The 25,936-nt window shown below is 41.3% G+C and overlaps 1 protein-coding gene across 13 annotated transcripts in view; it reads left to right on the forward strand.

The window, feature by feature from the left end:
* The first annotated feature begins 1,263 nt into the window (after window positions 1-1,263).
* The window catches only part of bltp1 (bridge-like lipid transfer protein family member 1), a 142,143-nt gene continuing 117,470 nt past the window's right edge, over window positions 1,264-25,936 (forward strand). For all 13 annotated transcript variants that reach the window (XM_062983607.1, XM_062983608.1, XM_062983613.1 and 10 more), the window contains exons 1-7: window positions 1,264-1,383; window positions 11,103-11,240; window positions 11,973-12,093; window positions 13,772-13,888; window positions 15,589-15,667; window positions 16,294-16,358; window positions 19,718-19,904. In XM_062983607.1, the coding sequence (XP_062839677.1) occupies window positions 12,003-12,093; window positions 13,772-13,888; window positions 15,589-15,667; window positions 16,294-16,358; window positions 19,718-19,904 (539 nt within the window). In that variant the 5' untranslated portion in view covers window positions 1,264-1,383; window positions 11,103-11,240; window positions 11,973-12,002. The remainder of the gene's footprint in view (window positions 1,384-11,102; window positions 11,241-11,972; window positions 12,094-13,771; window positions 13,889-15,588; window positions 15,668-16,293; window positions 16,359-19,717; window positions 19,905-25,936) is intronic.

Consider the following 25,936-nt stretch of genomic DNA (forward strand, 5'->3'; position numbering starts at 1 on the left):
CTACTCACATTTGCATGTTTTTGAACTGCTAGGTTGGCAGGAGCTGGAGCTAACAGCGGGAGCTCATGCCGCTCCCGGGGTTTGAACCTGGGACCTTTTGGTCTCCAGCTCAGTGCTTTAATGCACTTCGCCACCGGGGTTCCTATTATTACAGTAGAGTCTCACTTATCCAACACTCGCTTATTCAACGTTCTGGATTATCCAACGCATTTTTGTAGTCAATGTATTCAATACATCGTGATATTTTGGTGCAAAATTCGTAAATAGAGTAATTGCTACATAGCATTACTACGTATTGAACTACTTTTTCTGTCAAACTTGTTGTTAAACATGATGTTTTGGTGCTTAATTTGTAAAATCATAACCTAATTTGATGTTTAATATGCCTTTCCTTAATCCCTCCTTATTATCCAACATATTTGCTTATCCAATGTTCTGTCGGCCCGTTTATGTTGGATATGTGAGACTCTACTGTATTATTATATTACTAGCTTTGCCCAGCCATGCATTGCTGTGGCTTATGGGAATCCTTTGTTGGCCAGGTGGAATAGCAGTGAATAGCCTTGCAGTCTCAAAGCCTGGCCGTTTTCTGGAGTAGCTGGAGCTTTTTGTTGTATGAACGTAGAGGCATAGATGAGGGGTCGTGCTGCCAAGTTTAGTGTTTCTGGGATGTGTAGTTTTGTTGTTTTGACCTAGGCCGAAATTTAATTACCCTTTTATATATACAGTAGAGTCTCACTTATCCAAGCTAAACGGGCCGGCAGAAACTTGGATAAGCGAATATCTTGGATAATAAGGAGGGATTAAGGAAAAGCCTATTAAACATCAAATTAGGTTATGATTTTACAAATTAAGCACCAAAACATCATGTTATACAACAAATTTGGCAGAAGAAGTAGTTCAATACGCAGTAATGTTATGTTGTAATTACTGTATTTACGAATTTAGCACCAAAACGTCATGATATATTGAAAACATTGACTACAAAAATGGCTTGGATTATCCAGACGCTTGGATAAGTGAGACTCTACTGTATGTTGCTGGAGTTAAAGTGACTTCAGTAATATAGATAAGGCTACCCGGAAGTTGGGCGGCCTGTATGAATCTAAATTGTTATTCTATGTTCCTCCGCCACCACTCTAAGTAGAGGTTAATGTGATTCCTATTGGTTGCCAGTCCCTTCGTTGCCAACCTCCTTTTTTCCGGCTGAAAAACTTTCCCTATTGGTCGGCGTGGAAAGGTCCTGCCCGGTGATTGGCTGGAAGGGCCGAGGGGGTGGAGCCTGCCGGTGTTTGCGGCCAGCGGTGGAGGCGGCGCCGGTTTCCGGGTTCGTAGTAAAGCAGCAGTGGAGCCGGGGCTGGAAGAAAGCAAGCGGACAATGGGGTGAGTGAGGAGAGGCAGCCGGGGGCTCTTTCGGGGGGCGGCTCGCCATATTGGGTGGAAGCCCCGATCAGGAAGGAGCGCCAGGCCTCACCTGCCAAGAGTCCTCTTCAGGGCAGCTGAAGGGAGAAGCAGGCCTGCCATTGCTCCCTCTTTAGGCCCAGATAGGGTCCGTGGGCCCTTAGTGTCCACTGGGGATTGGTTCTCCGTGCATAGTCAAGTCCCATTTCACACAAGGGCCTAGTACAGGCATGGGCAAACTTGGGCCCTCCGGGTGTTTTGGACTGCAACTCCCACAATTCCTAACAGCCTACCAGCTGTTAGGAATTGTGGGAGTTGCAGTCCAAAACACCCGGAGGGCCCAAGTTTGCCCATGCCTGGCCTAGTAATATGGAACCTCTTGTCTACATTGGCAACGATTTGAATTTAAAAATATACTATTGTCCAGCTTTGGGTGCAGAATCCGTGGATATGGAGGGCCAGCTCTTTTAAGTGTTCATTGCTTAGCATCCATAATAATAATATCATAATAATAATTTCCTTGTGTTGTCAAAGGCATTCATGGCCACTGGGTTGCTGTGAGTTTTCCGGTCTGTATGGCCATGTTCCAGAAGCATTCTCTCCTGACGTTTCACCCACATCTATGGCAGGCATCCTCAGTGGTTCTGAGGTTTGTTGGAAACTAGGAAAGTGGGGTTTATATGTCTGTGGAATGTCCAGGGTGTGAGAAAGCACTCTTGTCTGTTTGAGGCAAGTGTGAATATTGCAGTTGATCACTTTGATTAGCATTGAATAGCTTTGCAGCGTCAAGGCAGGGGGCTGGACTGGTTGGCCCATGAGGTATCTTCCAAATCTATTCAATGATTCTAAGGCTTGGCTGCTTACTGCTTGGGGGAATCCTTTATAAATAAAGAACAATACTCAAAAACAGGGGAATTCCAGACAAGAAACAATCAGGGCCAGCTAATTGCCTCCCAACAAAGGATTCCCCTAGGCAGGATGCAGCCAAGTTTTGAAGCTGCAAGGCTATTCAATTCTAATCAAGGTGGCCAGTTGCACCATATACATTTGCCTCAAACAGACAAGAGTTCTTTCTCCCACCCTGGACATTATACAACAGATATATAAACCCACTTGCCTAGTTTTTAACAGACCTCACAACCTCTGAGGATGCCTGCCATAGATGTGGGTGAAACATCAGAAGAGAATGCTTTTGGAACATGGCCATACAGCCCGGACTTTGGGTGCATCTTCTACACTGTAGAATTAATGAGTTTAACTGCCATGTCTCAGTGCTACGGGATTCTGAAAATTGTAGTTTTAGCCTTCTCTGCTGAAATGTGCTGGTGCCTTGTCGAACTACAGCTCCCAAGATTCCATCACATTGAGCCATAACAGAGTGGTTTACATTCTATGGAAGACCCTTCCTTGATCCTGAAGAGTGGGCTGTTCTTTATTGACATAGTCATTGATGCCTCACGGATCACATTCTTATTCTGTATTATCACTGACAACATAAACTCCTATTTAGGCTCTGCTGTGTTCGCTGAGACAATATTTTAGTAATTTTTAAAAATGGTAACCAACAGTGTAGTCCTGTGTATGTTTACTTGGAAGTACATTGGTCTGTGCAGTATGAGTTTCTTCCTTTTCTCACCTTTAGCCTACATCCGCTGGTTGGTTCTAGTTTCAGTTGAAACAATTAATTAATGCAGCTGTGTAAATATTGACTAAGTTCTCACTGACTCAGTGGTTCTACTTCAACAGCATATTATCCATATTAGTTCCCAGATGAGATTTCATTTTGTTAGATCAGTGTTTCCCAACCTTTTTTAAACCAGGGACCACCTGACCAGGGATCACTTTGACCAGGGACCATTCGCCAACATTAGTACCAAAAGAGTTACGAATCAATGTGTTGTCAAAGGCTTTCATAACCTGAATCACAGGGTTGTTGTGTGTTTTCTGGGCTGTATGGCCATGTTCCAGAAGTATTCTCTCTGACGTTTCGCCCATATCTATGGCAGGCATCCTCACAATCTCTGAGGATGCTTTCCATAGATGTGGGTGAAACGTCAGGAGAGAATACTTCTGGAACATGGCCATACAGCCTGGAAATACACAACAACCAGTTACGAATCAGTTTTTGGTCAACTTTAGATTTGGTTTGGTTATTTGGAGTGCTGATTCAGAAAATTACATTGGATAAACCACATCAGATCTAGTTTCTGGTGTAGAACATATGCCATCCAGTAGTCACCATCTGATTGCCCACAGAAACCCATATTTAATAATCTAGAGCTGATGTGGTCTGAGGAAAGGAGCGGAAATAAAAGAGGAAAGAAGTTTGCGGACCAGATTTTCGTTCTCATGGCCCACTGCTGGGTCGCAGCTCACATGTTGGGAACCACTGTGTTAGATCCATACTGCAAGTTGGAATCATGGCTTATAGAGTGAAATAAATTCTTTCTTCAGTCACTCTTAAACTTTCTTGATTCCCAGTATGGCACAGTATTTAAAATACATATTAAAGAATAATTAATCACAGAGTACTCTAACTGTAAATTAGCAATTATGCTACCTTTTAATAGTGCCAAGTATGGGATAGATACGGGTAATAATTTATGCTCTGCTCAAGATGTTTTGCTAACTGAAATGGAAAGTAAATGTACCTTAATGAAAGTAATCTATTCTTAATTATCCATTGCAAGTTTGCCCTTTGCCCGATGAGTCAAGGCTGCAGAACTAGCTATGATTTCCTTGTGCCTAACAGTGATGGCATGGCTACATGAAGCAATCCTAGTAAATCCTTGTTTTTACATTCAGGATTTTGTAACTAGCAGAGATTAGAGACAAATGGATAATCAATGCTGTTCAAAAAAGGGAACTGTGGTCAATATTTGGTGATCCATAACATGTTTATTCAGATGTAATGACACACACTCCTTCCAAGTTCAATGAGGCTTAAAAAAAGGTAATGAGTTTACTGCATAAGAAATGTATTTAGGATTGCAATAGCATTTTATAGTTGAATTTCTATATATATTGACTTGTAATATGCACATAGACACACTTCAGCCCTATATTTGGCACAGTATTTGTTGCAGTTGGGGTGGAGGGCTTGTTTCACTGCTGCAGGATGAGTGACCCTGGTTTGGTTCATGGGCTGCTGGTGACCACAGCAATGTACATGAAATATGGGTTGGGATTGGGAAGTATTGCACAATATTGTGATACAGTTTCCTTTTAAGTTGGAGGCGGATGGGGAGTTCTAGTGATATACTGGTCACAGTTTTGAGGTGCCATTAAAGGGTAGGTTTAAGACAGTCTTTTCCTGGAAAAGAAGGCATGAGTACTATTACAAAATCTTTAATATACAGTTTCTCATATGTTATTTATAAGTTTAGTCACATTATTCAGGGCTTCCAATGCCAGTAACTCAAATAACTGTAACTCAAGGTTTTATATAGTCCACCTAGGACTTGATCTGGCATGGAGAACTGTTCAGATGAGAATTGAGGTGCGCGATTTATCTCTATCAGCTTTACCCATCATGATTTTTTGTTCAGCAGCAATTGAGATTCCTGTTTGACTCCCTGGTGTTCCTCAGGGCTCAGTCGTATCCCCCATGATATTTAACATATCCATGAATCTGCTGAGAAAGGTTGTCTTGAATGTTGGAGTCAGGTATCATGGTATGCTGATGATACCAAGCCGTATATCTTCCTTCCACTTAATTTCAAGGAAGTCTGTTCTGGCAGATGTCTGGCAACTGTAATAGACTGGATGAGGGCAAACAAATTGAAGCTTAATCCAGACAAGGCAGATGTTTCTGCTCAGTTGAAAAAACAGATCTGGGAATAGAGATTCAGTCTGTGGAGTTACACTCCCCCTGAAAATGTAAGTATGGGGTAATCTTGATACAGCTCATACTGAAGTCCCAGATTTCAGCAGTTGAGCAGGAGTGCTTAAAGCTAGAGCTCCTACCTTGCCCATTCCTGGATATGTTGGATTTGGCTATAGTGGTGCATATCTTGGTTACCTCCTGTTTAGATTGCTGTGATGCACTCTACGTGGGACTGCCTTTGAAAAGTGAGCAGATACTTGAGTTGCTTAAAAAGCTGCAGCTAAGTTGTTAACTGGGTCTACCTAGGGGTCCCCAAACTAAGGCCCGTGGGCCGGATGCGACTCTCCAAGGTCATTTACCTGGCTCCTGTCCTAAACTTTAGAGTTAGGGTTGACCTAAGTCTGAAACAACTTGAAGGCACACAACAACAACAATCCTAATTTTGGACTATTTCATCATAGTCTGTCCTCCCAAAAGTTTGAGGGACCGTGAACCAGCCCTCCACTTAAAAGGTTTGAGGCCCTCTGCCCTATACAGCTTGGGTCCAGGTTATTTGAAGGAATTAGTGGGCTCATACTAGATTATATATGAACCAATTAAAGCTCATCTAACATCATGTAGAGAGGCCCTTCTCTTTCTTCCGTCATCTTTGTGTGGAAACAAGGGAGAGAGCTTTCTCAGTGGCTACTCCCAGACATAGGAACGCCCTCCCCAGAGAGACCAGGATGATCCTGTCCTTGTTCTCCTGTTGTCAGGCCAAAATATTTTCGTGTCATCAAATTGACTAGGGTTGGCATTTTAATTTCTTAAGGTGTTGTTTTTACAGTTTGTATATAATACTTTAATGCATTTTAATTTTAATATTTAATGTTTAACTTCAAAGGTTGTCTAGTTGTTTTTTTAATCTTACATTTAATCTTACTTTCGTATTGTTTTTTATTTTTGTTGGTTAAAATATGTTGTTAGCTGCCTTGAGTTCCTTTATCAAGATAAAGTTGAGATGATGGTGATGATTATGATGATGGTAATAATGATGATGATGATGATGATGGACGAATGTTAAAATGGTGTGTTCATGAACACAAAGAGAGCCTGTAGTAATCATTTTAAAAACTGAAGAAATGACGGGTTAAGGGTAATTTACCATCCCATTATTAAACCTGGCAAGAACTGCTTCAAGTACGCAACATAAAATGATGTATATTTTCATTAACTTGCTTTTGCATATACTTCTAAGAAACAAAACTGTTCAACAAATGTTTATCCCTATCATTGTTAGTAATCTTCAATTGTTTTCAAATCTTCAACTGGACAGACTGGTTATAAGCAATGGCTAGAAATTATTTTGTCATATTTGATAAAGTGGGTTTTTTTTACAGGGATATAAACATCTGTAAATTTGTTGATGTTTGTGTGTTGAAGAGTAGCATCAGCCTAGTTTAGTGCAGTGGTTCTCAAAGTATGCTCTGCGGAGTCCTTGGGGCTCTGTGAAGCATACTGAGGGGTCCATAGTTAGCTCCTCCTCTTCTGTCCTCCTCCTCCAAGCTTTCCCTCCTCTTTCCTGCTCTTCCCCCTCCTCCACCTCTCTTGCCCCAAAAGTGTTTTTTCCTCACCTTCCTTGCTGTTAAAATCCCTTTTTCCTCTGTCTTCCTTGCCCCTAAAAGCCTTTTTCCCTCTGCCCCCTCAACCCCAAAAGCCCTTTCCCCCACCTCCCTCACCACCCAGATCCTTTCCCCCTTGCCTTGCTTGCTTCCAAAACCCTATTTCCCTCCCACTGCTCAGCGAGTATTTTGATTGTGTTTTTCCTGCCTGGCAGAAGGGGGTAGAACTAGATGGCCCCTGGGGGTCATCCACTGAAATACTGTTAAGTTTATGTTGGTTAAAATAGTACTTCCTTTTATCGATTGTATTGTTCATTCTTTCCCTTTTTTTGGCACTACAAATGAGATATGTGAGGTGTGCATAAAATTTGTTCATTTTTCCCCCAGTTAGTTCACACAAACACTCTTCCTCCATCTGCCACTGGTCTGGCCCGTCTGTCAAATTTTAAAACGGTATGCATCATATATAATATAAAAACATTTATTGGTGCTCCACAAGAAACTTTTGCTTTGTGTTACTTGTTGTCTCCTTTGAGACTATATCGTCAAGTTCTCATGGCATCTTGATTAAACAAACCCACATCCAACTGTGATCATGTGCATGCTTACAAAGACCTAAGTATTGTTGAACTAAATGGAAATGGGCAAATAAATATTTGAATAATCCTGAATATGGACAGTCCTACATGTTGACACATGTGTGAAATTCCTAGCGTTAACTGACTATCCTTGGGAGCGGTAAGACAACTCTTGCATAGCTAGCTTGTTGCTTTTCCAGATTGATTATGTCGTATGTTTTTTGAAAAAAATCTGCTTATCCCCTACTTATAGGATCATGCATCTGTGTTTCTCATTGGCATGATTTAGAGGCTCTGACAGGGCCATTTCTTTTAGTTTACTGAGGTTTTCCATGATAGAGCTTGAGATATTCATAATTAAACTGTGTGAATGTTAAAATGACAAGTTCTTAATGATAAAGATTTGCTAAGAATATGTTGTGCTTATATTATATACAATATCTTGCAACTTTCATACTCTAACTGCTATTAGAAAGAAATGCTTATTTTTAAATTGCATTATTATACTAAATTTTATAATGATTGTTATTCCATAGCAGAAACATGTTCTGTTTTAAAATGTCCTACGTTATGGCTTTTTGAGTCAGTAGCTTTGCCAAGATAACAAACCCTGCTTCCTCCACAGTCATCTCCGCAGCTAAACAAACAGACCTTTTTTTCTCAGACCTAAGTTCTGTTGGTATTTTCTTGATGGAAAAAGGAAGCAAACAAAAACATGTAAATGTCAAGTAGACCCTTGAAATGCCACTGACCTGAATAAAAAAAAACATTACTAATATTTGGAAAGGCTCAAATAAACTGCAAATATAGAAAACAGAACCATCGTTCTTATTAAATATGAAAAACATTATGTGGCAAGATAAAGATATGCTGGGAAAGAGAAGTGAGATGCAATGAAGACTCCCAGTTAACTCTAGATTCCTATTTTGTTCAAACTGGAAAACTACAGCTACCAGTTTTGGAAAGCAATAGGATCTTAAACCATGGTTTGAAATTGATCTAACTAAGATCCTGGCTTATCTCAAGCAGGTAACCATAGTTTGTTACTTCGGAGAAAACAAGAGACTGTGATTAATTGGAGACTTTCCCATTTCATAGAGATAAATTTCAAGGGAGGAAAAGGGAGTTATATTTACATCTCAGTTATCACTTTTTGTTTTGTGTTGCCTATTTCAGAAAGTAAGTTATTTTTGCAGTGTTTCAAGTGTTGTTGAAGAAATAGAAACATTGTAAATATCACAGGCTAGGGATGTGCCTAGCCTAGATGCATTGGTGGCTTAGTTGTTAAGTACAGGTGTCATGTTTCTCCTTTTTTTTCAAGAGAGAACACAATTAGTTTTTGTCCATACATGCTACTTCCCAGCAGTTTTAGTATATGGGAAAGCATCAGCAATGTGCCAGGTGTTTTTAAGAGGTGTCCTAGATTCGAATTCCCTGATGAGCAGCGCTTCAATTAATCATTGTAATTTTGGTGGATATTTAGCAGTACCGTATATCAATGTAGAAAGTTGGTGATTGAAGGTATTGGTCCCACCCCCTTGTTGCTGCTTAAAATGCTTAATTTGTTGTACTTTTCTGGATTTTATTGCATTCTGTCTTACTCCTTCAACCGTATAATGATGCTTTATACTGAGGCCTTCATACTACATTATATTATCAAAGTGCCAGCAAGTTTTAAAGGCACTGCCACAGCTCTTCCCCCTTGCTGGTAATGACTGAAATGATATGGTTTTTCTAGTCAGTTAAAGGTAACAGTACAATATTGTCTTTAGGAATACTATTAGTGTTGTCACAAGCTAATAAAGTTACATCTCTGGAATTACACTTCCTGAGTTTGAAGCAAAATGACCTATTTGTGTATATATATGTCATTATTGAGAATCAGTGTAGTGTAGGGGTCTGAGCATTAGACTATGGCTCTAGAGACCAGGTTTGAATCCCAGCTCAGCTTTAGAAACCCACTGGGCAACCCTGGGAAAGTCACACTCTCTCAGCTTCAGCAAAGGGCAAAGCTATACCTTCTCTGAACATTCTAAGAGAACCTCAGGGTCACCAAAAGCTGGAAATGACTCGAAAGGACGCAGCTTGCCTTGCTATGAAATTCAATGGTGCCTAAATATAGTAGTAATCTTTATGGAACAGTTCTATTAAAAGAAAAGATTTCTTCACTATTTGATATCTATCTTTCAACTTTTGCTGCACTTTGAGACTCAAAGTAGGCATCTGAATAAAACTTTAGAAAAAAGCATGGCAGATGTTTTTATTGCTGTGTGAACAGTGTTGGAATTATGCTGGAATTAGAATCAGCTGGAATTCCAGCTCTGTGCATAGAGTTGTTTAGCTGTACTGCTGTTTGCTAATCACACCAAAGCATAATGAGGTCAAATGATGGAAGGTTTGGAAATACTGTACTTTTAGAATGTTGAATGTGCATGAGGGAAGATTTGAGAAGCATTCAAACATTGCTGTTCAGTATATTATTATCATCAAGTTAAAAAAAAAACTTGGAACGAAGGTCCATAGCCTGGGAATGGGAACTCAGGGCCAAGGAACAGTCCTATGCAGAAAATTAAACCAAATAACTCAAGGGGCAGTAGGTCAGGTACTTCTGAATTACAGGGCTGCATCTTCTTTCTTTTTGTTCTAACTGCAGACAGTCCCCGAGTTAAAATATCTGATTTACAAACAACTCATAGTTAAGAACAGGGGTGAGACAACAGGAAGCAAGAGACATCTACCCCTCAGAAGCGAAATTCACTCCTGGAAGAGTTATCATGGGGAAAAGGTGTCTCAACCGAAGCTTTATCACCAATTTATTTATTTCCACAACAAACCAATATATATATATATATATGGCTGGAGTTACACTTAAAAATGTATCTGTTCTAACTTACATGCAAACTCAACTTAAGAATAAAACTACAGAGCCTTTCTTGTTCACAACTTGGGGACTGTCTGTACTATTATTTTGAATAGATGCCAGTTTTAAATCCCACATTGGATTTTGAAATCTGACTTCTTATTTGAGATTTTTTAAAAATAAAATTAAGCCATTACTGGTGTGCTGTCACAAAATCATTACTGTATTGGATGAGGCATATATAGGAGGAGGAGGGTGGCCAGAGTGATCAGTAGGAAAACTGAGGGGCTCACAGGGAGCATTGGCCTTTTCTTCCCTCTTCTGCCAGGTACCACTGCTCCTTCCTCCATCTCCAGTCTGGCTGCCAGGATGGAGGGATACAGCAAGCTTTCTAGCAAGTGACCAGGACATAGACTAACCTGGCAGGAGGATGGTGGCCAGGAGGAGGCATAGGCTGGCTGGGGCCGTCTTCCAGCGGGGCACCATTTAGTGGTGGCAACGGTGCCTTTAAGGGCATCTTCTGTATCCAGCCACCCCCAACTCCTCGCTTGCCTGCTCACTGCTTTCTTTCAAGTGCAAAGAAAATTTCAGCTGCCACTTCTCACAATCCAAGGCTGCTGTGTGCACATTGAAGTGGTAGCCTTAGGCTTCAGGAATTTACCATTGCTACACCATCGCCATTTTCCTCTTCCTTTCCAGGAGGTAAATAGAGCTTTGAGGGAGTTCCTTAGCCCATAGTTATAAGAGTGTAGACTGAAGCTGCTTCTAGACAGCCATTTAATTTGAGTTAGGATATGGATTAAATAGAACTGGTTTGCTCTGGGTTGCTTACACAGGCACTTCATGAACCAGCTTCAACCTGGAATGGTGGCCACAAAGATCCGCTGATTGGGAATCAATCTGATACAGGGATTATTTCCCTCCGACTTCATCAGGCAAGATGGACTGAAGCAGGCCAAAGCAAGAAAGTGAAAGTGAGCATTCCTGGAGAACACTATGGTTTCCTTTGGGGAGGGGAGTGTTTGTTTACCTTCCATTCAAGCTGTGTATTCGGTTTCTTTCTCTGAATGCTTCTACGGTAGCCCTGTCCTTAGAAATACTTTACATTTTGGTCTCGAACTCCTGATCTGCACGGTATATAAACTGATCTGTTTCAGCAGATTTTGTGGTTTGATCCAAAATTTCTGGTGAGTTTTTTAAATAGGCTGTTTCTGGCTGAATGCGTGTTGCAGCACACATTTGGGGGTGTATGTTTTGTAGACATCCCAATCTCGAGTCAGCTTCAAGTTGGATTTTAATGCCTGTGTAGAAGAGCCTTGAGTTAAAGTGGCCCAAATAAGGGTCATGGAGAATGTGAGCCCAGCATTAGATTGTTGTATGAGTATGTGTGCACCTAGCTGCCATGCACATACTTTTCATGCTTATTAGCCCATACAGATAGGAATATAGACTGGGCTATTGTTTGGCCATGGTGGTAGTGGTGACTTAACTTAGTCTACATTCCTAAGGAAGGCGAGCAAACCACTGCTTCCATTCTGGAAAACAGGAGGAAAGTAGATGGCAGACCAGCAAATGTGGAAGGCCATTTGTTTGAATTTCTTCAAGTATATTTAAAGGAAAATAAGCTACGTATGTTTTATAATAAATAATTAATTTAGCATTGTTTTGTAAACTATAACCTGATTTTCTTCTTCTCCTTCTTCTAGTTATCCAAATACTACTGCAGTATTTTAGCAATGGAGAGAAATGAGAGTATTGTCCCCAGTATCACTCAGCTGGAACATTTTTTAACAGAGCATAACTCGAATGTTGTTTGGCTTCTTGTTGGTATGTAAAATGTGTTTTGTTAAACTTTTCATGTGCTTTTTAATATTGTGAAATATCCCATTTTAGATTCATGTTGTGCTATATTATTGTGGCAATTAACTGAAAAGGTTCTTTGTTTAGTAAACTTGGCCTGGATAATCCCAAACAAATCTTAACCACTGATCTTGCCCCTGCCACTGAATAACAGTAAGTTTCCACTAGATTTTTTTTATTATAATGACCTGGAAAAAAAGCAACAATATGCTTATGTGAGATATAGCTCTTATTTTTAAAAAGTGAATAGATTTTGAATGTTTTGTCCACATATAATGTAGGTAAGATTTTGTGTTGTTTGGAATTCAACATGATGTAGCTGGGGTCTGTTTGTGTTTTAGAAACAGCAGCAACAACAATACTGATTGCTGCTTTTTAAAAAGTGCATATCCTCCTTATGTTAGTGGAGAAGGACTTTTTTCAGAGGGTAGGGTAGCAGCTAAGAAAATTAAGACTAATGATAAACTCCCCACGAATCCAGCAAATAGTTCCTATTTGTTTCTGTTTCCACTTAGCCATAATTTTTTTAAAAAAATGTCCAAATCTAGATAAATTGTAACCTTTAATTTAAATTAGAAACAAACTGTAGGGAATTGGTGGTTCTAAGGGTATTAGCTCCTTTTTGGAAAATATGAAAACAAAACCTGTTAGGAGTTCATCTTCCTTTAGCAAAGTAACAGACAAAGCTTGCTTCTGTTTCTCTATGTGCAAATGTGAAGCTTAGAAGAGAGAAACAAACAGATTTGACATGCAAAAACCTCTGGTGCTCTAACATAGAGTGTGGAGAGAGAGAGAGAGAATGATCAACTTTTCAAACACAAACTCATTTTAGACTGTGTTGTTGTGTGTTTTCCGGGCTGTATGGCCATGTTCCAAAAGTATTCTCCCCTGATGTTTCACCCACATCTATGGCAGGCATCCTCAGAGATTGTGAGGCTCTGAGGATGCCTACCATAGATGTGTCAGGAAAGAATACTTCTGGAACATGGCCACACAGCCCAGAAAACACACCACGACCCTGTGATCCCGGCCATGAAAGACTTCAACAACTCATTTTAGACTCTTGGTAAGGTTCATAGTTCATTTCAGTATATCATATTTAATAGTAATCAAAAGTAGTGGCTTTTTAGACTTCTTTAGTTATTTGAAATTGGAGTTAGTTTTCTGACTTCTGCCATGTCCATGCTGGAGGAAGGTAGCACAGGGCAGAGAATACAAGGTCAGGTTCTCTCTTTGTATCTCTAAACCACAGAATAGCTTTTCAAGTGAAGTGGGCAGAGTCTATAGCATAAGTGGATTTCTGGCTGACCAGAACAGAGTCTAGACCAGTGATTCCCAAACTTATTTGGCCTAATTCCCCCTTTCCAGAAAAAATATTACTCAGTGCCCCCTGGGAATGTTTTTAAATTTTAATAGCAATTAAACAGAAAGATATGTATTAATGCATATGACAAATACACCTGTGGCCATCACCGCCCCCCTGGATCGCTGCAGCGCCCACCAGGGGACGGTAGCGCTCACTAGTCTAGACCATAGCGCTAAACTGTTCCAACACTCAAGCTGAATTGTTGTGCTGTAAATCAATTGTTCTTTTAATTTTCTTAAGTCTCGACTGTTCTAACACATGGTATAATTTCTTTTGCAGCTACAATTTTGTCATGTGGTTGGATTATTTACCTAACTTATTACAATTCCCGGAACATTGGACTGATTTTAACATTAGTTCTAAACAGATTACATAAAAATGGCTACATCCATATTGGTAAGTCTTGTGGCATTTGTGTTAAATAAAATCTGTTCTGAATACTGTATATCCTAAAATTCACTAAATATATACAGAATATATACTCATATATTAGGCTAATAACAGAGCAAGCAGGAGAGTCTGAATTAGCAGAAAGTAACCATTTTTAATTCCTATATATTTCAGCAAATACAAATGAACACTAAGTGCATGTTCAGCTGTCCCATTCATATCAGTGTGACAGTCAAAGACACTAATATGGTGGAGCAATCATATAAATTAAATAAAAAATAAAAATGTCCACCATCAGAATCCTCATGTTTCAAAATGTGCAAAACATGAGAACAGAGTAAGTGAATGAATGAGTGAGACCGACTTACCTATGCCATGCATCCTATCATCTGCATTGAAGTCTCCTTGTTTTGGACAGTTGGATTATAGATTTGGAAGGGGCCTCAAGGGCTATCTAGTCAGCCAGTGCAGGAGCGCACAGCTAAAGTACTCCTGTGGGGTGTGCATCCAACCTCTGTTTAAAGATCTTCAAAGATGGAAAGGGCCAAGAAGGAAAGAACTGCCATTCATGGCAGTCTATTCCACTGTTGAACAACAATTACTATCAAAAAGGTGTTACTAATGTTAAATGTTTCTTTTTTGATGTTTGAATCTATGTTATGTAGAAGAATGAGCAAGCTGATTTTTGCTACTCGAGAAACTAGTTTGTGTCCTAGTTTTTTGAGTAGCAGAAATCAGCTTGCTCATTCTTCTGCATGACATCCTTTCAGATATTTGAAGATGGCTATCACATCTCTTAGCCGTCTCTTCTCCAAGTTAAATATACCCAGCTCCTAAACCGTTGCTTATAGGGGCTGGTTTCTAGACCTTTTAGGTCTAAATTGTGGGATGCTGAGATGCATTTTATCCCATGCTCTATCATGATGATATGAGAATGATTGATGATTTTCAGTGTCGAGATGTCTATTTTACTTTTCTCATTACTTTCTCGAATACAATAGGAGGACAATTTCAAAGAGGCATTAGATCAAGGGCTGGAATAAACTTGATTTGCCAGTGGTTGGATGGATGGCAACTGAAGATGTGTAGGATACTGAATAAATGTGCTTTTGTTTTATGTCTCTATCATTTCCAATGTATTCATAGTATTTGGGCCAGTAATGTTTATAAACTTTACCAGCATTGTGGGGTTTCGCACGTCTGGGGATTGACTTTTTGCCTATGAAATGCTCTGGAAACAGGAATACCGAAATGATAAACAAAACAAAACTGGAAGAAATAACTTCTGGTTTTGAAAAATCATTTTTTTGGTGTTCTGCAGTTCGGAGGCGAGGGGATTTGACCTCTTTAAAAGGTGACTTACTACTTAAAGGTCTTAAAAGTTATCAGGAGGGGCAGTTCATATTTGTTTACTTGAAAAAGGGCAACCAGGGAAGTTGAAGTCCTACAGTTATACAACAGTAGAATGAATTCTGTTGCATGTTGGTAGCCTTTCATTGTTGGAGATATTTGAACAGATTTGGATACATATCTGTCAGGTATCCAACTCTATAATTCTTGTCCTACAGCCTTAAAGCTGACATATCTCAGCTACTCAATTGCACCTTTGATCTAGCCAATCTGAGAAAAATTGATGTATGTAAAAATTGATTAACTTAATTTTTTTTTGAAATGTATGTTGACTGAGTTATTCCCTCTCACCATAGGTTCCTTTTCATTCTCTGTCCTGTCTGGAAAAATCATGGTTCGTGAAATTTATTACATTACAGAAGACATGTCTATCAGGTATTTACTTGCTTACATCATTTCAGTATTGTGACTATGCTATTGGCCTATTCTTAGTATACAAGGTCACTTTCACAAAATTATAGGTTATAGTATATTTAAAATACAAAGAAACTCAGAGCAGAAGTTGGATTGCAAATCCAGTCATCCATCCAGTTGGTTCTCTTAGCTAGGGGTAATGTGTAAGGCCACAACAAACTGCTTCTGAAGAACTCTTGCTAAGAAAACTCTGTAAAACTCTGGAAATGATTTGAAAGTACACAACAGCAAATATCTGGAGGGCTACATATTACCCATCTCTGGGTTTGATTGTGCTATTTTTGTTTCGATCATTAGTACTAGTATAGTAAGGATGAACAGAGTAACTTAAAATCGGACGGTTTTGTAAAAACATGATGTCCTCTTAATTTAAACTAATGTGGTTTGTTGTACCTTTGTTGTCATCTCTGATCCAGAGCATAGCAGTCCAATAGAAAATGATGATAAGCAGCAGCATGTTGTGTCTTTTAAATAAAGAGCAGTTTATGATCTTTATGTTGTTTGAAATAGTATTTCAGTTCATTGAATATAAAGTATATATATATATATACATTTGGCAATCCTAATTATATAAACATATTTTTTAGAATACAAGATGGATTCATTATATTTCGTTGGTGGAAGATGTACAATCCAAAGCAGAAACAGCATGGTAAGCTTTCTTCAGAAATAATACATTTGATTCTATAATTCTATAACAGTTAAGTGTTTGCATCTTGTAAAATAAATGAATCTTTTAAAAAAATCTGTGACACAAAAAAACAGAACTGTACTTTTCTAAATAATTTCTGTAGATTATAATATTTGAATATACCCTGTTTAGGCCTTATCAATTTCAGCATTTCCATATGAAGCGTGATTGAGATTTTCTGATTCTGTTCCCGTATTTTAATTATTTGCAGTAGCTGATATGTTTGGAAATTATGTTTGAACACACCACCTGCAGATCAGTGGCTATTTGGTTATTGGTAGACACATTCATGAAGGATAGAGCTAATGGAGTAATTGAGGCTAGTGGCCAAAAATACATCTTGAAGTAATGAATTTGATATGGAGCTAATTCACAAACTATTTTAGATACCAGCCCCGTTAGAACTGTAGCAGAGATACAATATGTATTAGAAATGTAGTGCCAGTAAAAAAAAGCTTGATATTCCTTAGGGGTAGAAATCATGTGACTTTAGATGATGTTGAATTGCAACTCTCAGCATTCCTTTCCACTGTGTATGCTTGCTAAAGCAGCACACCTACATTTGGTCTGTGTCTAATAATTGGCTTCTGAAGTAATATTTCATACATTTAGTGACTGAATGTTCATGAAGCTTAAGCCAAAAATAAAATCTATTACAGTACATTTTGGTATGAGGTTTTGTTCTTATGTCTTGCAATTTGTCAAAAAACATTATTGAGAAAATAATACTGGTTTTGGATGTGGTATCCTGTTGTGTGTGACTTGTATGCTGCATTTTCAACTAATGTCATTTGTGGAAATCAACAGCTTTATTATATGATTCGAAGTGTAAAACTATGTAAATAGTCACGGTTTTCAGTTCTCTTCTAATTGGTTGAGTTGTCTACCTTAAATAGACCATACCTATTGACTTTTTCTAATGCAACCCATTTGTCATACAGTGAGCATGACTATACTAGGTAGGTCAAAGGCAAAAATGCTTTACGAGCAATGTAGTTGATTTCAGTTTTACCTGAGTGTATTAAATGTAAGAGGAATGTAACTCTTTACTTCTGGTGAAAGACCTCACTGGAAAAGAAAACTATCTATTTACACATTTATCTTCCATGAATCACTTGCTCCATTTATCTATCTTTATCTGTATCTATCATGGAAGTGAATGTGTTGAAAAAAGTTTATGGTTGTAATGCAATAAAGATATGGAAAAGTTTGGGGGAGTGGGGGAGTTCATATATGCACTTCCAATTAATGTAATTGAAATGTAAAAAAAAGTCCACCATCTCAACTCAATGACCTTCTCCAGTTACTTCTGGAGATTTTCATGATTTTTTTTTTACATAGCAGAGATAACCTCTCTGTCTGATTAAAAAAATTATTCAAATGCTGCATTGCACTTTTTGGTTTTCATAGGTAAATATGCTAGATGTAAGGAGAAATACTTGGCAATAATCTACTTCAAGAGACCCAATTTACTGGAATATCAAAAGAGTTCATGTCTCTTGAGTAAATAAGTAATAGGGTTGTCTTTAACAGAGAAAAGACCTAGTTAATTATGACAAAATTGTTTTTAATTAGGTCATACTGCTTGGAAACTGAAGGTGTGGTGTATCACCCCTGTTTTATATTATAATAGATGATCAGGTATAATTTGGAATGTGACTCCATTTTTTAAAAACAGGAATTGGGCACATTATATTCATATATGGTTTTCTTGGGTCACTGTAACTAGTGGCTATTAAATAACCTGCACATTTAACTTGAGCAAGCATCTGAGTAGCAATCAGGAAGATGAAGCAAAGAGGAATGTTAAAATTAGAACAGGTGACAACTTCTGTGCATCTCCCTAATTTCAAAACCCATTAAAGGTTTCATGCTGCTGCAGTACTTATACAGCTAAAATGCTTGTTTGAAATCTATTGACTTACTGCTTGCACTGGGCTCCATGTTTTGCTCAGAATTTGAGATCTGGGGCTCTAAAAATAGGCTGATAATTATATGCAGTGGGTTCCCCACCCCTAAAGTAAACTCATACTGTGTATAAAGAGCTGAGTATGTGTTGCAGTAACAATTTGAAAAATAGCTACACAGAAGTATAGCTGCAAAACCTAGAAGGAACTATTAGCAGTATAGTCACAGATGGTTTTACCAGTGTTTTACATCTCTTTTTATCAATTCAATTGTCCTTGCTCCTCTTCTTACCTCTCAGGAAGAATTGCCAGTAAAGGTGGAATGACATAAGCAGAGATAGAGAGACATTCTGCTTCTGTATGGACATATTTAGGGTAGCAGTGAACAAATGCAAAGATTTGGAAGTTGCCCTGTCTCCCTGCTGGGATCAACCCCAATTTATCCACCTTTGATGCAATCTGAAAATGATTCTGCATCTAAATGGCTAATAATATCTCAGAACCTCCAAATGTTTGTCGGGGACATTTTAGGGCTCACACTCACCTTGTAAGACCACTGCTGGCTCTTCTTTTAAAATAGAAAGTGAATAAACTGTCACAGTGTGTTTTGACAATAAAGGTTTAAAAAGTGAGTCAGCCCCCCCCCCCCCCCAGTTGGGCCAAAATAGTTATACTGATGTGAACAATTTCAGTCAGTGGGTAGATGCAGGGACTTACGCGCTGCAAAAATGGTATTTAAGGAATGTTTGTATCCCATGGTCGAGGATCTGTGCGTTGGCAATACAAAGGTACGGGCTTTAAAAAACCAAAAATGGGCTGCAGTCTATAAAAACTGATGTTAAAAGAAATGTTAGTGTAGTGAGACAGGTATGAGGGCTGTGTGCTGCATCAGAATCATATGGCCCTTTATGGGACCCCTAATTTTGTTCCTCAATTTTTATTCATCCAAAAAGGGAGAGACATCTATGGGCCTGCCCAGATTAGTTAGTAAATAACAAGCTGGAATTCACTATGATGCTTATTTCCAGTGGTTGATAATTGTCTTAAAATTGTGCTTGTTAAGCTGTTTGTTGTATGAGACTTGAAGGGTTTCTCCCCAACATTCCAGGGTATAATAGCCCCATATTTGTGTCAAATGTCTACAACTGCTTTCTTTCCTGGAAAATTAACTGTGGCTAACAGCTAGTCCCCCCCCCCCCCCCCCATATTGGCACGGTAAACACTTTAGGTTATATTTGAAATTTGAAATTCATGTTTGTCTCAGTTATTTCATTTGTTCATAAATATATATGTATCTATGTGCGAGGATGTACTATATGCCCAGATTTTAATCCAGTGTGAAGTTTGCTTTTGGTTTGCTGAAGTTGTCTCATGAAAAGTTACTTTATAGAATCTTTTTGTTGTAATTTACAGATCCAAAGGCTGAAACGAGATTGTATATCATGGTAAATGATTTTGAGTTCCATGTCTACAACCGCTCAGACCTTTATGGGCAACTTCAGGAATTATTCGGTTTAGACCCAACCATAATTCCTCCAAAGAAAGAGGATGAGAAAACACGGGAAAATGGAAGAGAGCAAGCACACACAAATCTTGAAAGGTATAGCTTCAGATTCACTTCGGAATCTTTGGTGTTTGAACATAAACTTGTCCTTTTTTTAGGTTTTGAGGCTACCTAAATACTTAAACTGAAGATTGCTACTTTCAGCAAAAACAGCTGTATTTCTCAAAATGCCATAGCTTTTTTCTGAACTATATTATTTCCCTTTCAAAACAAGCCCTTGCTTTTCTGTATGTGAATGAACACGATAAATCTCATCACTATGTTTTGAATTCTAAATGTACATTCTTTTAAAAAGTGTTTTTAGTTTTCATTGAAAATATGACTTAAATATATTTAAGTGTTTTAATTATTTTAGCACATTTAATTCCTTTTCAGCTTTTTTGCAATAATGGTTTAAGTATCTTTTAATTATTCTAAGCCATCCTGAATCACATTCTGGAAGAAAAGAGGGGTTTAAATCCAATAAATAAATAAATAAATAAATAAATAAATTGTTATGGCAGCCCTCCAAATTCTATGGAGTTAGTGGCACAGGATTCCCATGAAGGTGAAAAACTCCAAATAAAGAAATTGCTATTTTTTCTGAACTGAAAGATGATCTAAGAATTTTTTATGTCTTCTTGTCAAGACCCAGGCTGCAGAGCACCAATAACCATACACAGAGGCCAGAATCTATCTAATATCCTTATTGTAGAAGTATATAAAGTTAATAAAAACAAGTGTAGAAGATAGTCCAGGAGTAGACCTTTCAGGAAAGGTCAAAATTAGTCCAAAGAAACAATGTCCAATATGAAATATTAAGGTCCAAAGTTGTAATCCAATAACCGAAACACTCACTTTGCCAAGCAAAGTGAGGGGAGATGACAAGGTCCTTTAGTCCACGAAACTTAAGCAAGGCTGGGAAGTAAACTTGATTCTTGGAACACTAGGCTTAATTCAAGGCAACAAGGAATGAGGAGCAAGAACAGGATCCGTGGTAAATTCGTGGCGAGGTCCGGGAAGCAAGGCAATGTCCGTGGAGCAAGGCAAGGTCCTGGAAAAGCAAAGCAAGGCTGGAAACGGGAACGAGGGCTTGGAAGCGGGAGTAGCGTAGTCCACACACAACCTGCTCCCGAAGCTGACGAATTGACTCCGCAAGATTCTAACGTGGGCAAAACACCTAAATAGGGTCTTGTTTTCCCGCCAGAGAGCAATTCTCTGGTGAACCAGAACCGAAAGCCATTCTCTGTGTCCAGATGCATGACTCCCTAAAGATTCCCATGGGAAGCAGGCTTAATCAGCTGAATGCCTGGCAGCGATCCTAGCACTCCTGCGAGAAGCCTCCTGAGCGCCTGTCTGTTGTTTATAAAACTCGTGGCGAGAAAATGGGGGAGATTTCGGCTCAAGGCTTGTTTGGCAGACTTCTGGAAGGCAAGTCTCCTGCAGGTGCAAGGGCTCCAATTCTGGCTGAAAAAGCTCCAATTCTGGCTGAAACGGTGGGAAACCAAAGTTTTCCTCTTCATCTGTCACAACAGAGTTAGGAACGGGACTACATGGCCCATGAGTCATCACACTATCCCCCTCCTCAAGGCCCCCCTTAAAAATGGGCTCCCTTCCCGAGGTGCGGGGCCGTGGCTTGGTAGGGTAGGCCTGGTGGAAGCGGCGGGCTAAATCAGGGGCATGGACTGTGGAAGCGTCTTCCCAAGAGCGTTCTTCGGGGCCAAAACCTACCCAGTCAATGAGATACTGAAGGCGGCGGTGATGAAAGCGAGAATCCAAAATGTCCTGAACCTCGAACTCCTCCTCCCCATCCCCCAAAACAGGAGTGGGGGCCGGCCGGTCTGTATCAGGGCGCACACCATCCGCCGGAAGGAGCAGGGAGCGATGAAACACTGGATGAATGCGCATAGAGCGCGGAAGTTGAAGTTTGAAAGTCACGGGGTTAAGTTGCGCCACTACTGGATAGGGACCAATGAAACGGGCATCTAGCAAGGGCGGTGGGAGGGCAAAAAGCGAGTGGACAGAAGAACCCGGTCTCCTACCTTGATTTCGGGGCCCGGCTGGCGATGTTTGTCAGCGTGACGTTTATAGTCCTCCTTGGCTTGGTCTAGTTGCTGGAGCAAAAGTTGTTGTACCGCTGTGAGTTCTTGCAGCCAGTCCTCTGCTGCGGGAACTTCTGAGGTTTCAATGACAGAAGGGAAGAAACGTGGATGGAAGCCGTAGTTTGCAAAGAACGGGGTTTCTTTAGTTGAAGCCTGGACACCATTGTTGTAGGCAAACTCCGACAGTGGTAACAGGGAAGCCCAATTGTCCTGCTGATAGTTTACATAACAGCGAAGGTATTGTTCCAAAGTGGCATTGGTGCGCTCAGTTTGCCCATCCGTTTGGGGATGGTGAGCCGAAGATAAACGAGAGTCTATGCCCAATAGTTTTTGTAGTGCTTTCCAGAAACGAGAGGTGAATTGAGTCCCACGGTCTGTGACCAAACTCTTGGGCAAACCATGTAGTCTGAAAACATGCTGAAGGAATAAATCTGCAGTCTCTTTGGCCGTGGGGAGGCCATCGCAGGGAATGAAATGGGCTAACTTGGTAAAAAGGTCCACCACCACTAGGATCGTGGTGAATCCAAGGGAAGGTGGTAGGTCAGTGATAAAATCCGCAGAAATTATTTCCCATGGACGAGATGGAGTAGGAAGGGGATGCAGTAGCCCTGAGGGCTTTTCCCTTCTTGTCTTGGAGCGCTGGCATACCGGGCAGGTATTGGCATATTTTTCCACATCCTTGTGGATCTTGGGCCACCAGAAATCTCTTAGGATCAAATGCATGGCTTTAAATAATCCGAAATGCCCTGCTGGCTTGCAGTCATGACACAGACAAAGTGCCTTTTCCCTGCTCGGTCCTGGAGGGATGTAGACATGATTTCTATAGCAAAGCAACCCATCCTTAAGCGAGAAAGGGAAATGTAGTCCTTGGCGAAGTTGATCTTGAGCCCAGGCATCCGCCTGTTGACTGGCCCTGATTTCCTGAGCACAAAGGGGCCCTGGAGTAGAGGACGTAGATTCAATTGGAGTGGAGTTGGTGTTCCCCACTGTGAGCGTGGCAAAGTTCTCGGGCTGCAGCAATTGGGATTCAAAGGTCTCTCTGCGCCCTGCGGCATATTCTGGTTTCCGTGATAGAGCATCTGCTTGCTTGGTCTGAGCTGGGGTTACATAATGGATCTGGAAGTCAAAACGCTCAAAGAATAAAGCCCAGCGCTGCTGCCTCTGATTTAACTTGCGGGCAGTTCTTAGATGTTCTAGATTCCGATGATCAGTATGGACCTCAATGGGAAATTTGGCCCCTTCTAACCAATGTCTCCAAGTTTCAAAGGCTGCCTTTATGGCCAAAAGTTCTTTTTCCCAAATAGTGTAATTCCTCTCTGGGGCTGTTAGTTGACGGGAGTAAAAAGCACAAGGGTGAAGATGATCTCCCACTGGTTGCAAGAGTACAGCCCCAATTGCCACATCGGAGGCGTCGGCCTGCACAACAAAAGGGGTTTTAGGATCTGGGTGCTGAAGGATTGGCTGGGACGTGAATAACTTCTTTAGTTGCTGGAACCCCTTCTCTGCTTGCTCCGTCCAGCGGAAAGGCTGTTTCCCACGGATGCAGCTGGTGATTGGGTCAGACCAGCGGGCAAAGTCTGGAATGAACTTGCGGTAATAGTTTGCGAACCCTAAGAAACGCTGCACCTCTTTCTTGTTGGTTGGCGCCCGCCATTCCAGTACTGCTGAAACCTTTGCCGGATCCATGGAGAGCCCTAGTGGCGAGACACGGTATCCCAGGAAATCTACCTCTTGTAGATCAGAAGTGCATTTTTCCAGCTTGGCATAAAGTCCATGATCCCGCAATCGTTGTAACACCATTCTGACGTGGTTCTCATGTTCTGATTGTGATCTAGAAAACACCAAAAAATCGTCCAAGTAGATGATCAAGAACCGATCTAGATAATCCTGAAAGATGTCATTGACAAAATGCTGGAACGTTGTGGGAGCTCCACATAAACCATAATTCATGACCAGGGACTCGAATAATCCGAATTTAGTCTGGAAGGCGGTTTTCCATTCGTCCCCTTCCCTGATGCGAACTAGATTGTAAGCCCCCCGAAGATCCAGCTTGGTGTAAACCTTGGCCCCTCGAAGCCGGTCTAATAGGTCCGAGATCAAAGGCAGGGGATAGCGGTTCCGCTTAGTGATATTGTTCAATGCTCTATAGTCCACCACCAAGCGTAGGTCCCCTGACTTCTTTTTCACAAACATCACCGGGGAAGCGGCTGAGGATTGAGAGGGTCTGATGAACCCCTTGCGGAGGTTTGACTCTATGAACTCCCTGAGAGCTTCTTGCTCTGGTTCAGTCAGGGAGTAGAGGTGTCCTCGCGGGATCGGGGGCCCCCTCCACCAAGTCAATGGTACAATCATAAGGCCTATGCGGGGGCAGTTTCTCGGCTTCCTTCTCATTGAAAACATCCCAAAAGTCTGAGTATTTCTTGGGCAAGGTGATGATGGATTCAGCGTCTGTGGCATGGCAGACCTTGGCTACAAGACAATGGTTTTGGCAATATTTAGAAGCAAACTGCAATTCTCTGTTGGTCCAAGAGATGCTGGGGTCGTGAAGTGTCAGCCATGGAATCCCTAGAATCACGGGGAAATGAGGAACCTCGGTCACAAAGAAGGAAACCTCTTCCATATGTTCCCTTATCCACATTCTGGTGGGTTCAGTCCATTGGCTTACTGGACCTGTCTTTAGGGGACGGCCATCTATGGCTTGCACCACCCGGGCGTTCTTGAAATCGTGATATTGTAATCCCAGAGAGTCGGCATACTCTCTATCAATGAAATTGTTTGTTGCTCCTGAGTCTATCATGGCGTGGATCATGACGGGTCCTTTTTTCGCTGACCACAAGGTGACCACTAGGAGAAATAGGACCCCGGTTGGCGGCTCTTGAGTGGGGTTTCTGACCGGGTTGGCGAGCCTATCTACGCCCGGTCGTTGGCTTCCCCCGCCGGCTTTGCGCCAGCCGCCTCGGCCGACTCCGACTCCATGGAGGACGCCGCCGCCACCAAACGAGCGGCGGGCTTTCTTTTGGCTGGGCACTCTCTGGCAAAGTGGCCCCCGTCTCCGCAGTACCAACAGAGGTTTAAACGTTGGCGGCGGGCCTTCTCGGCAACGTCTAACCTGGGGCGCACATTGCCCAATTGCATTGGCACCTCCCCGCTTTCTCTGGGGTATGGGGCTGGTGGCGGGGGTCTCCACACTGGACGTGGTTGGACGCCGGCGGGAGCGGGAGGTTTTGCCCCAGCTCTCCCACTCTGGCCTCGGAGCCATTGTTTTCTGTTGGCAAGCATGACTTCGGCTCGTAAACATTGGTCAATAAGTCTTTCAAGAGAGTTCGGAGGATCCACCTTGGAGATTTCTTCCAACATCTCGATATTGAGACCCTCCCGAAACTGTCCTCTGAGGGCTATGTCATTCCAACCGGTGTTTTGAGCCAGCACTCGGAACTCGGCTATGTACTGGGACAAGGGCCTGTCCCCTTGGGAAAGGCGCCGGAGTTTGTGGCCGGCCGCCTCCAAATTGTCCTCGATTCCCCAAGTCGCCTTAAGGTGATTTAGGAAGTTTTGCGCGGAACTTAGGTGTGGGGAGGCTTCATCGAACAGCGCCGTGGCCCAGTTGGCCGCGGGGCCGTCCAGGAGACTGTAAATCCACGCCACCTTGATGTCTTCTTTGGGAAACTCGGCATCACGGGCTTCTAGGTATGCCTGGCATTGACGACGGAAAACGTGAACCTTGGAAGCTTCTCCAGAAAACTTGGTTGGCAATGCCAGGGCAGGGAGACGGATTCCGCGTTCCTTCAAACCCCGTATTTCTCCCTCCTGCGCGTGGATCATATCACGGATTCTGTCCACTTCATCCTTGGCGATGGTGTAGCTGAGTGGCTGGTCTCCCGGTCCGGCTCCGGTAGACATTCTGGCCTAGGTTGATTGGTGCTTAAGGTGGCGGAGTCAAACTGTCAAGACCCAGGCTGCAGAGCACCAATAACCATACACAGAGGC

The sequence above is a fragment of the Anolis carolinensis genome, chromosome 5 (genome assembly GCF_035594765.1).
Source record: "Anolis carolinensis isolate JA03-04 chromosome 5, rAnoCar3.1.pri, whole genome shotgun sequence".
Classification (NCBI taxonomy): Eukaryota; Metazoa; Chordata; class Lepidosauria; order Squamata; family Dactyloidae; genus Anolis; species Anolis carolinensis.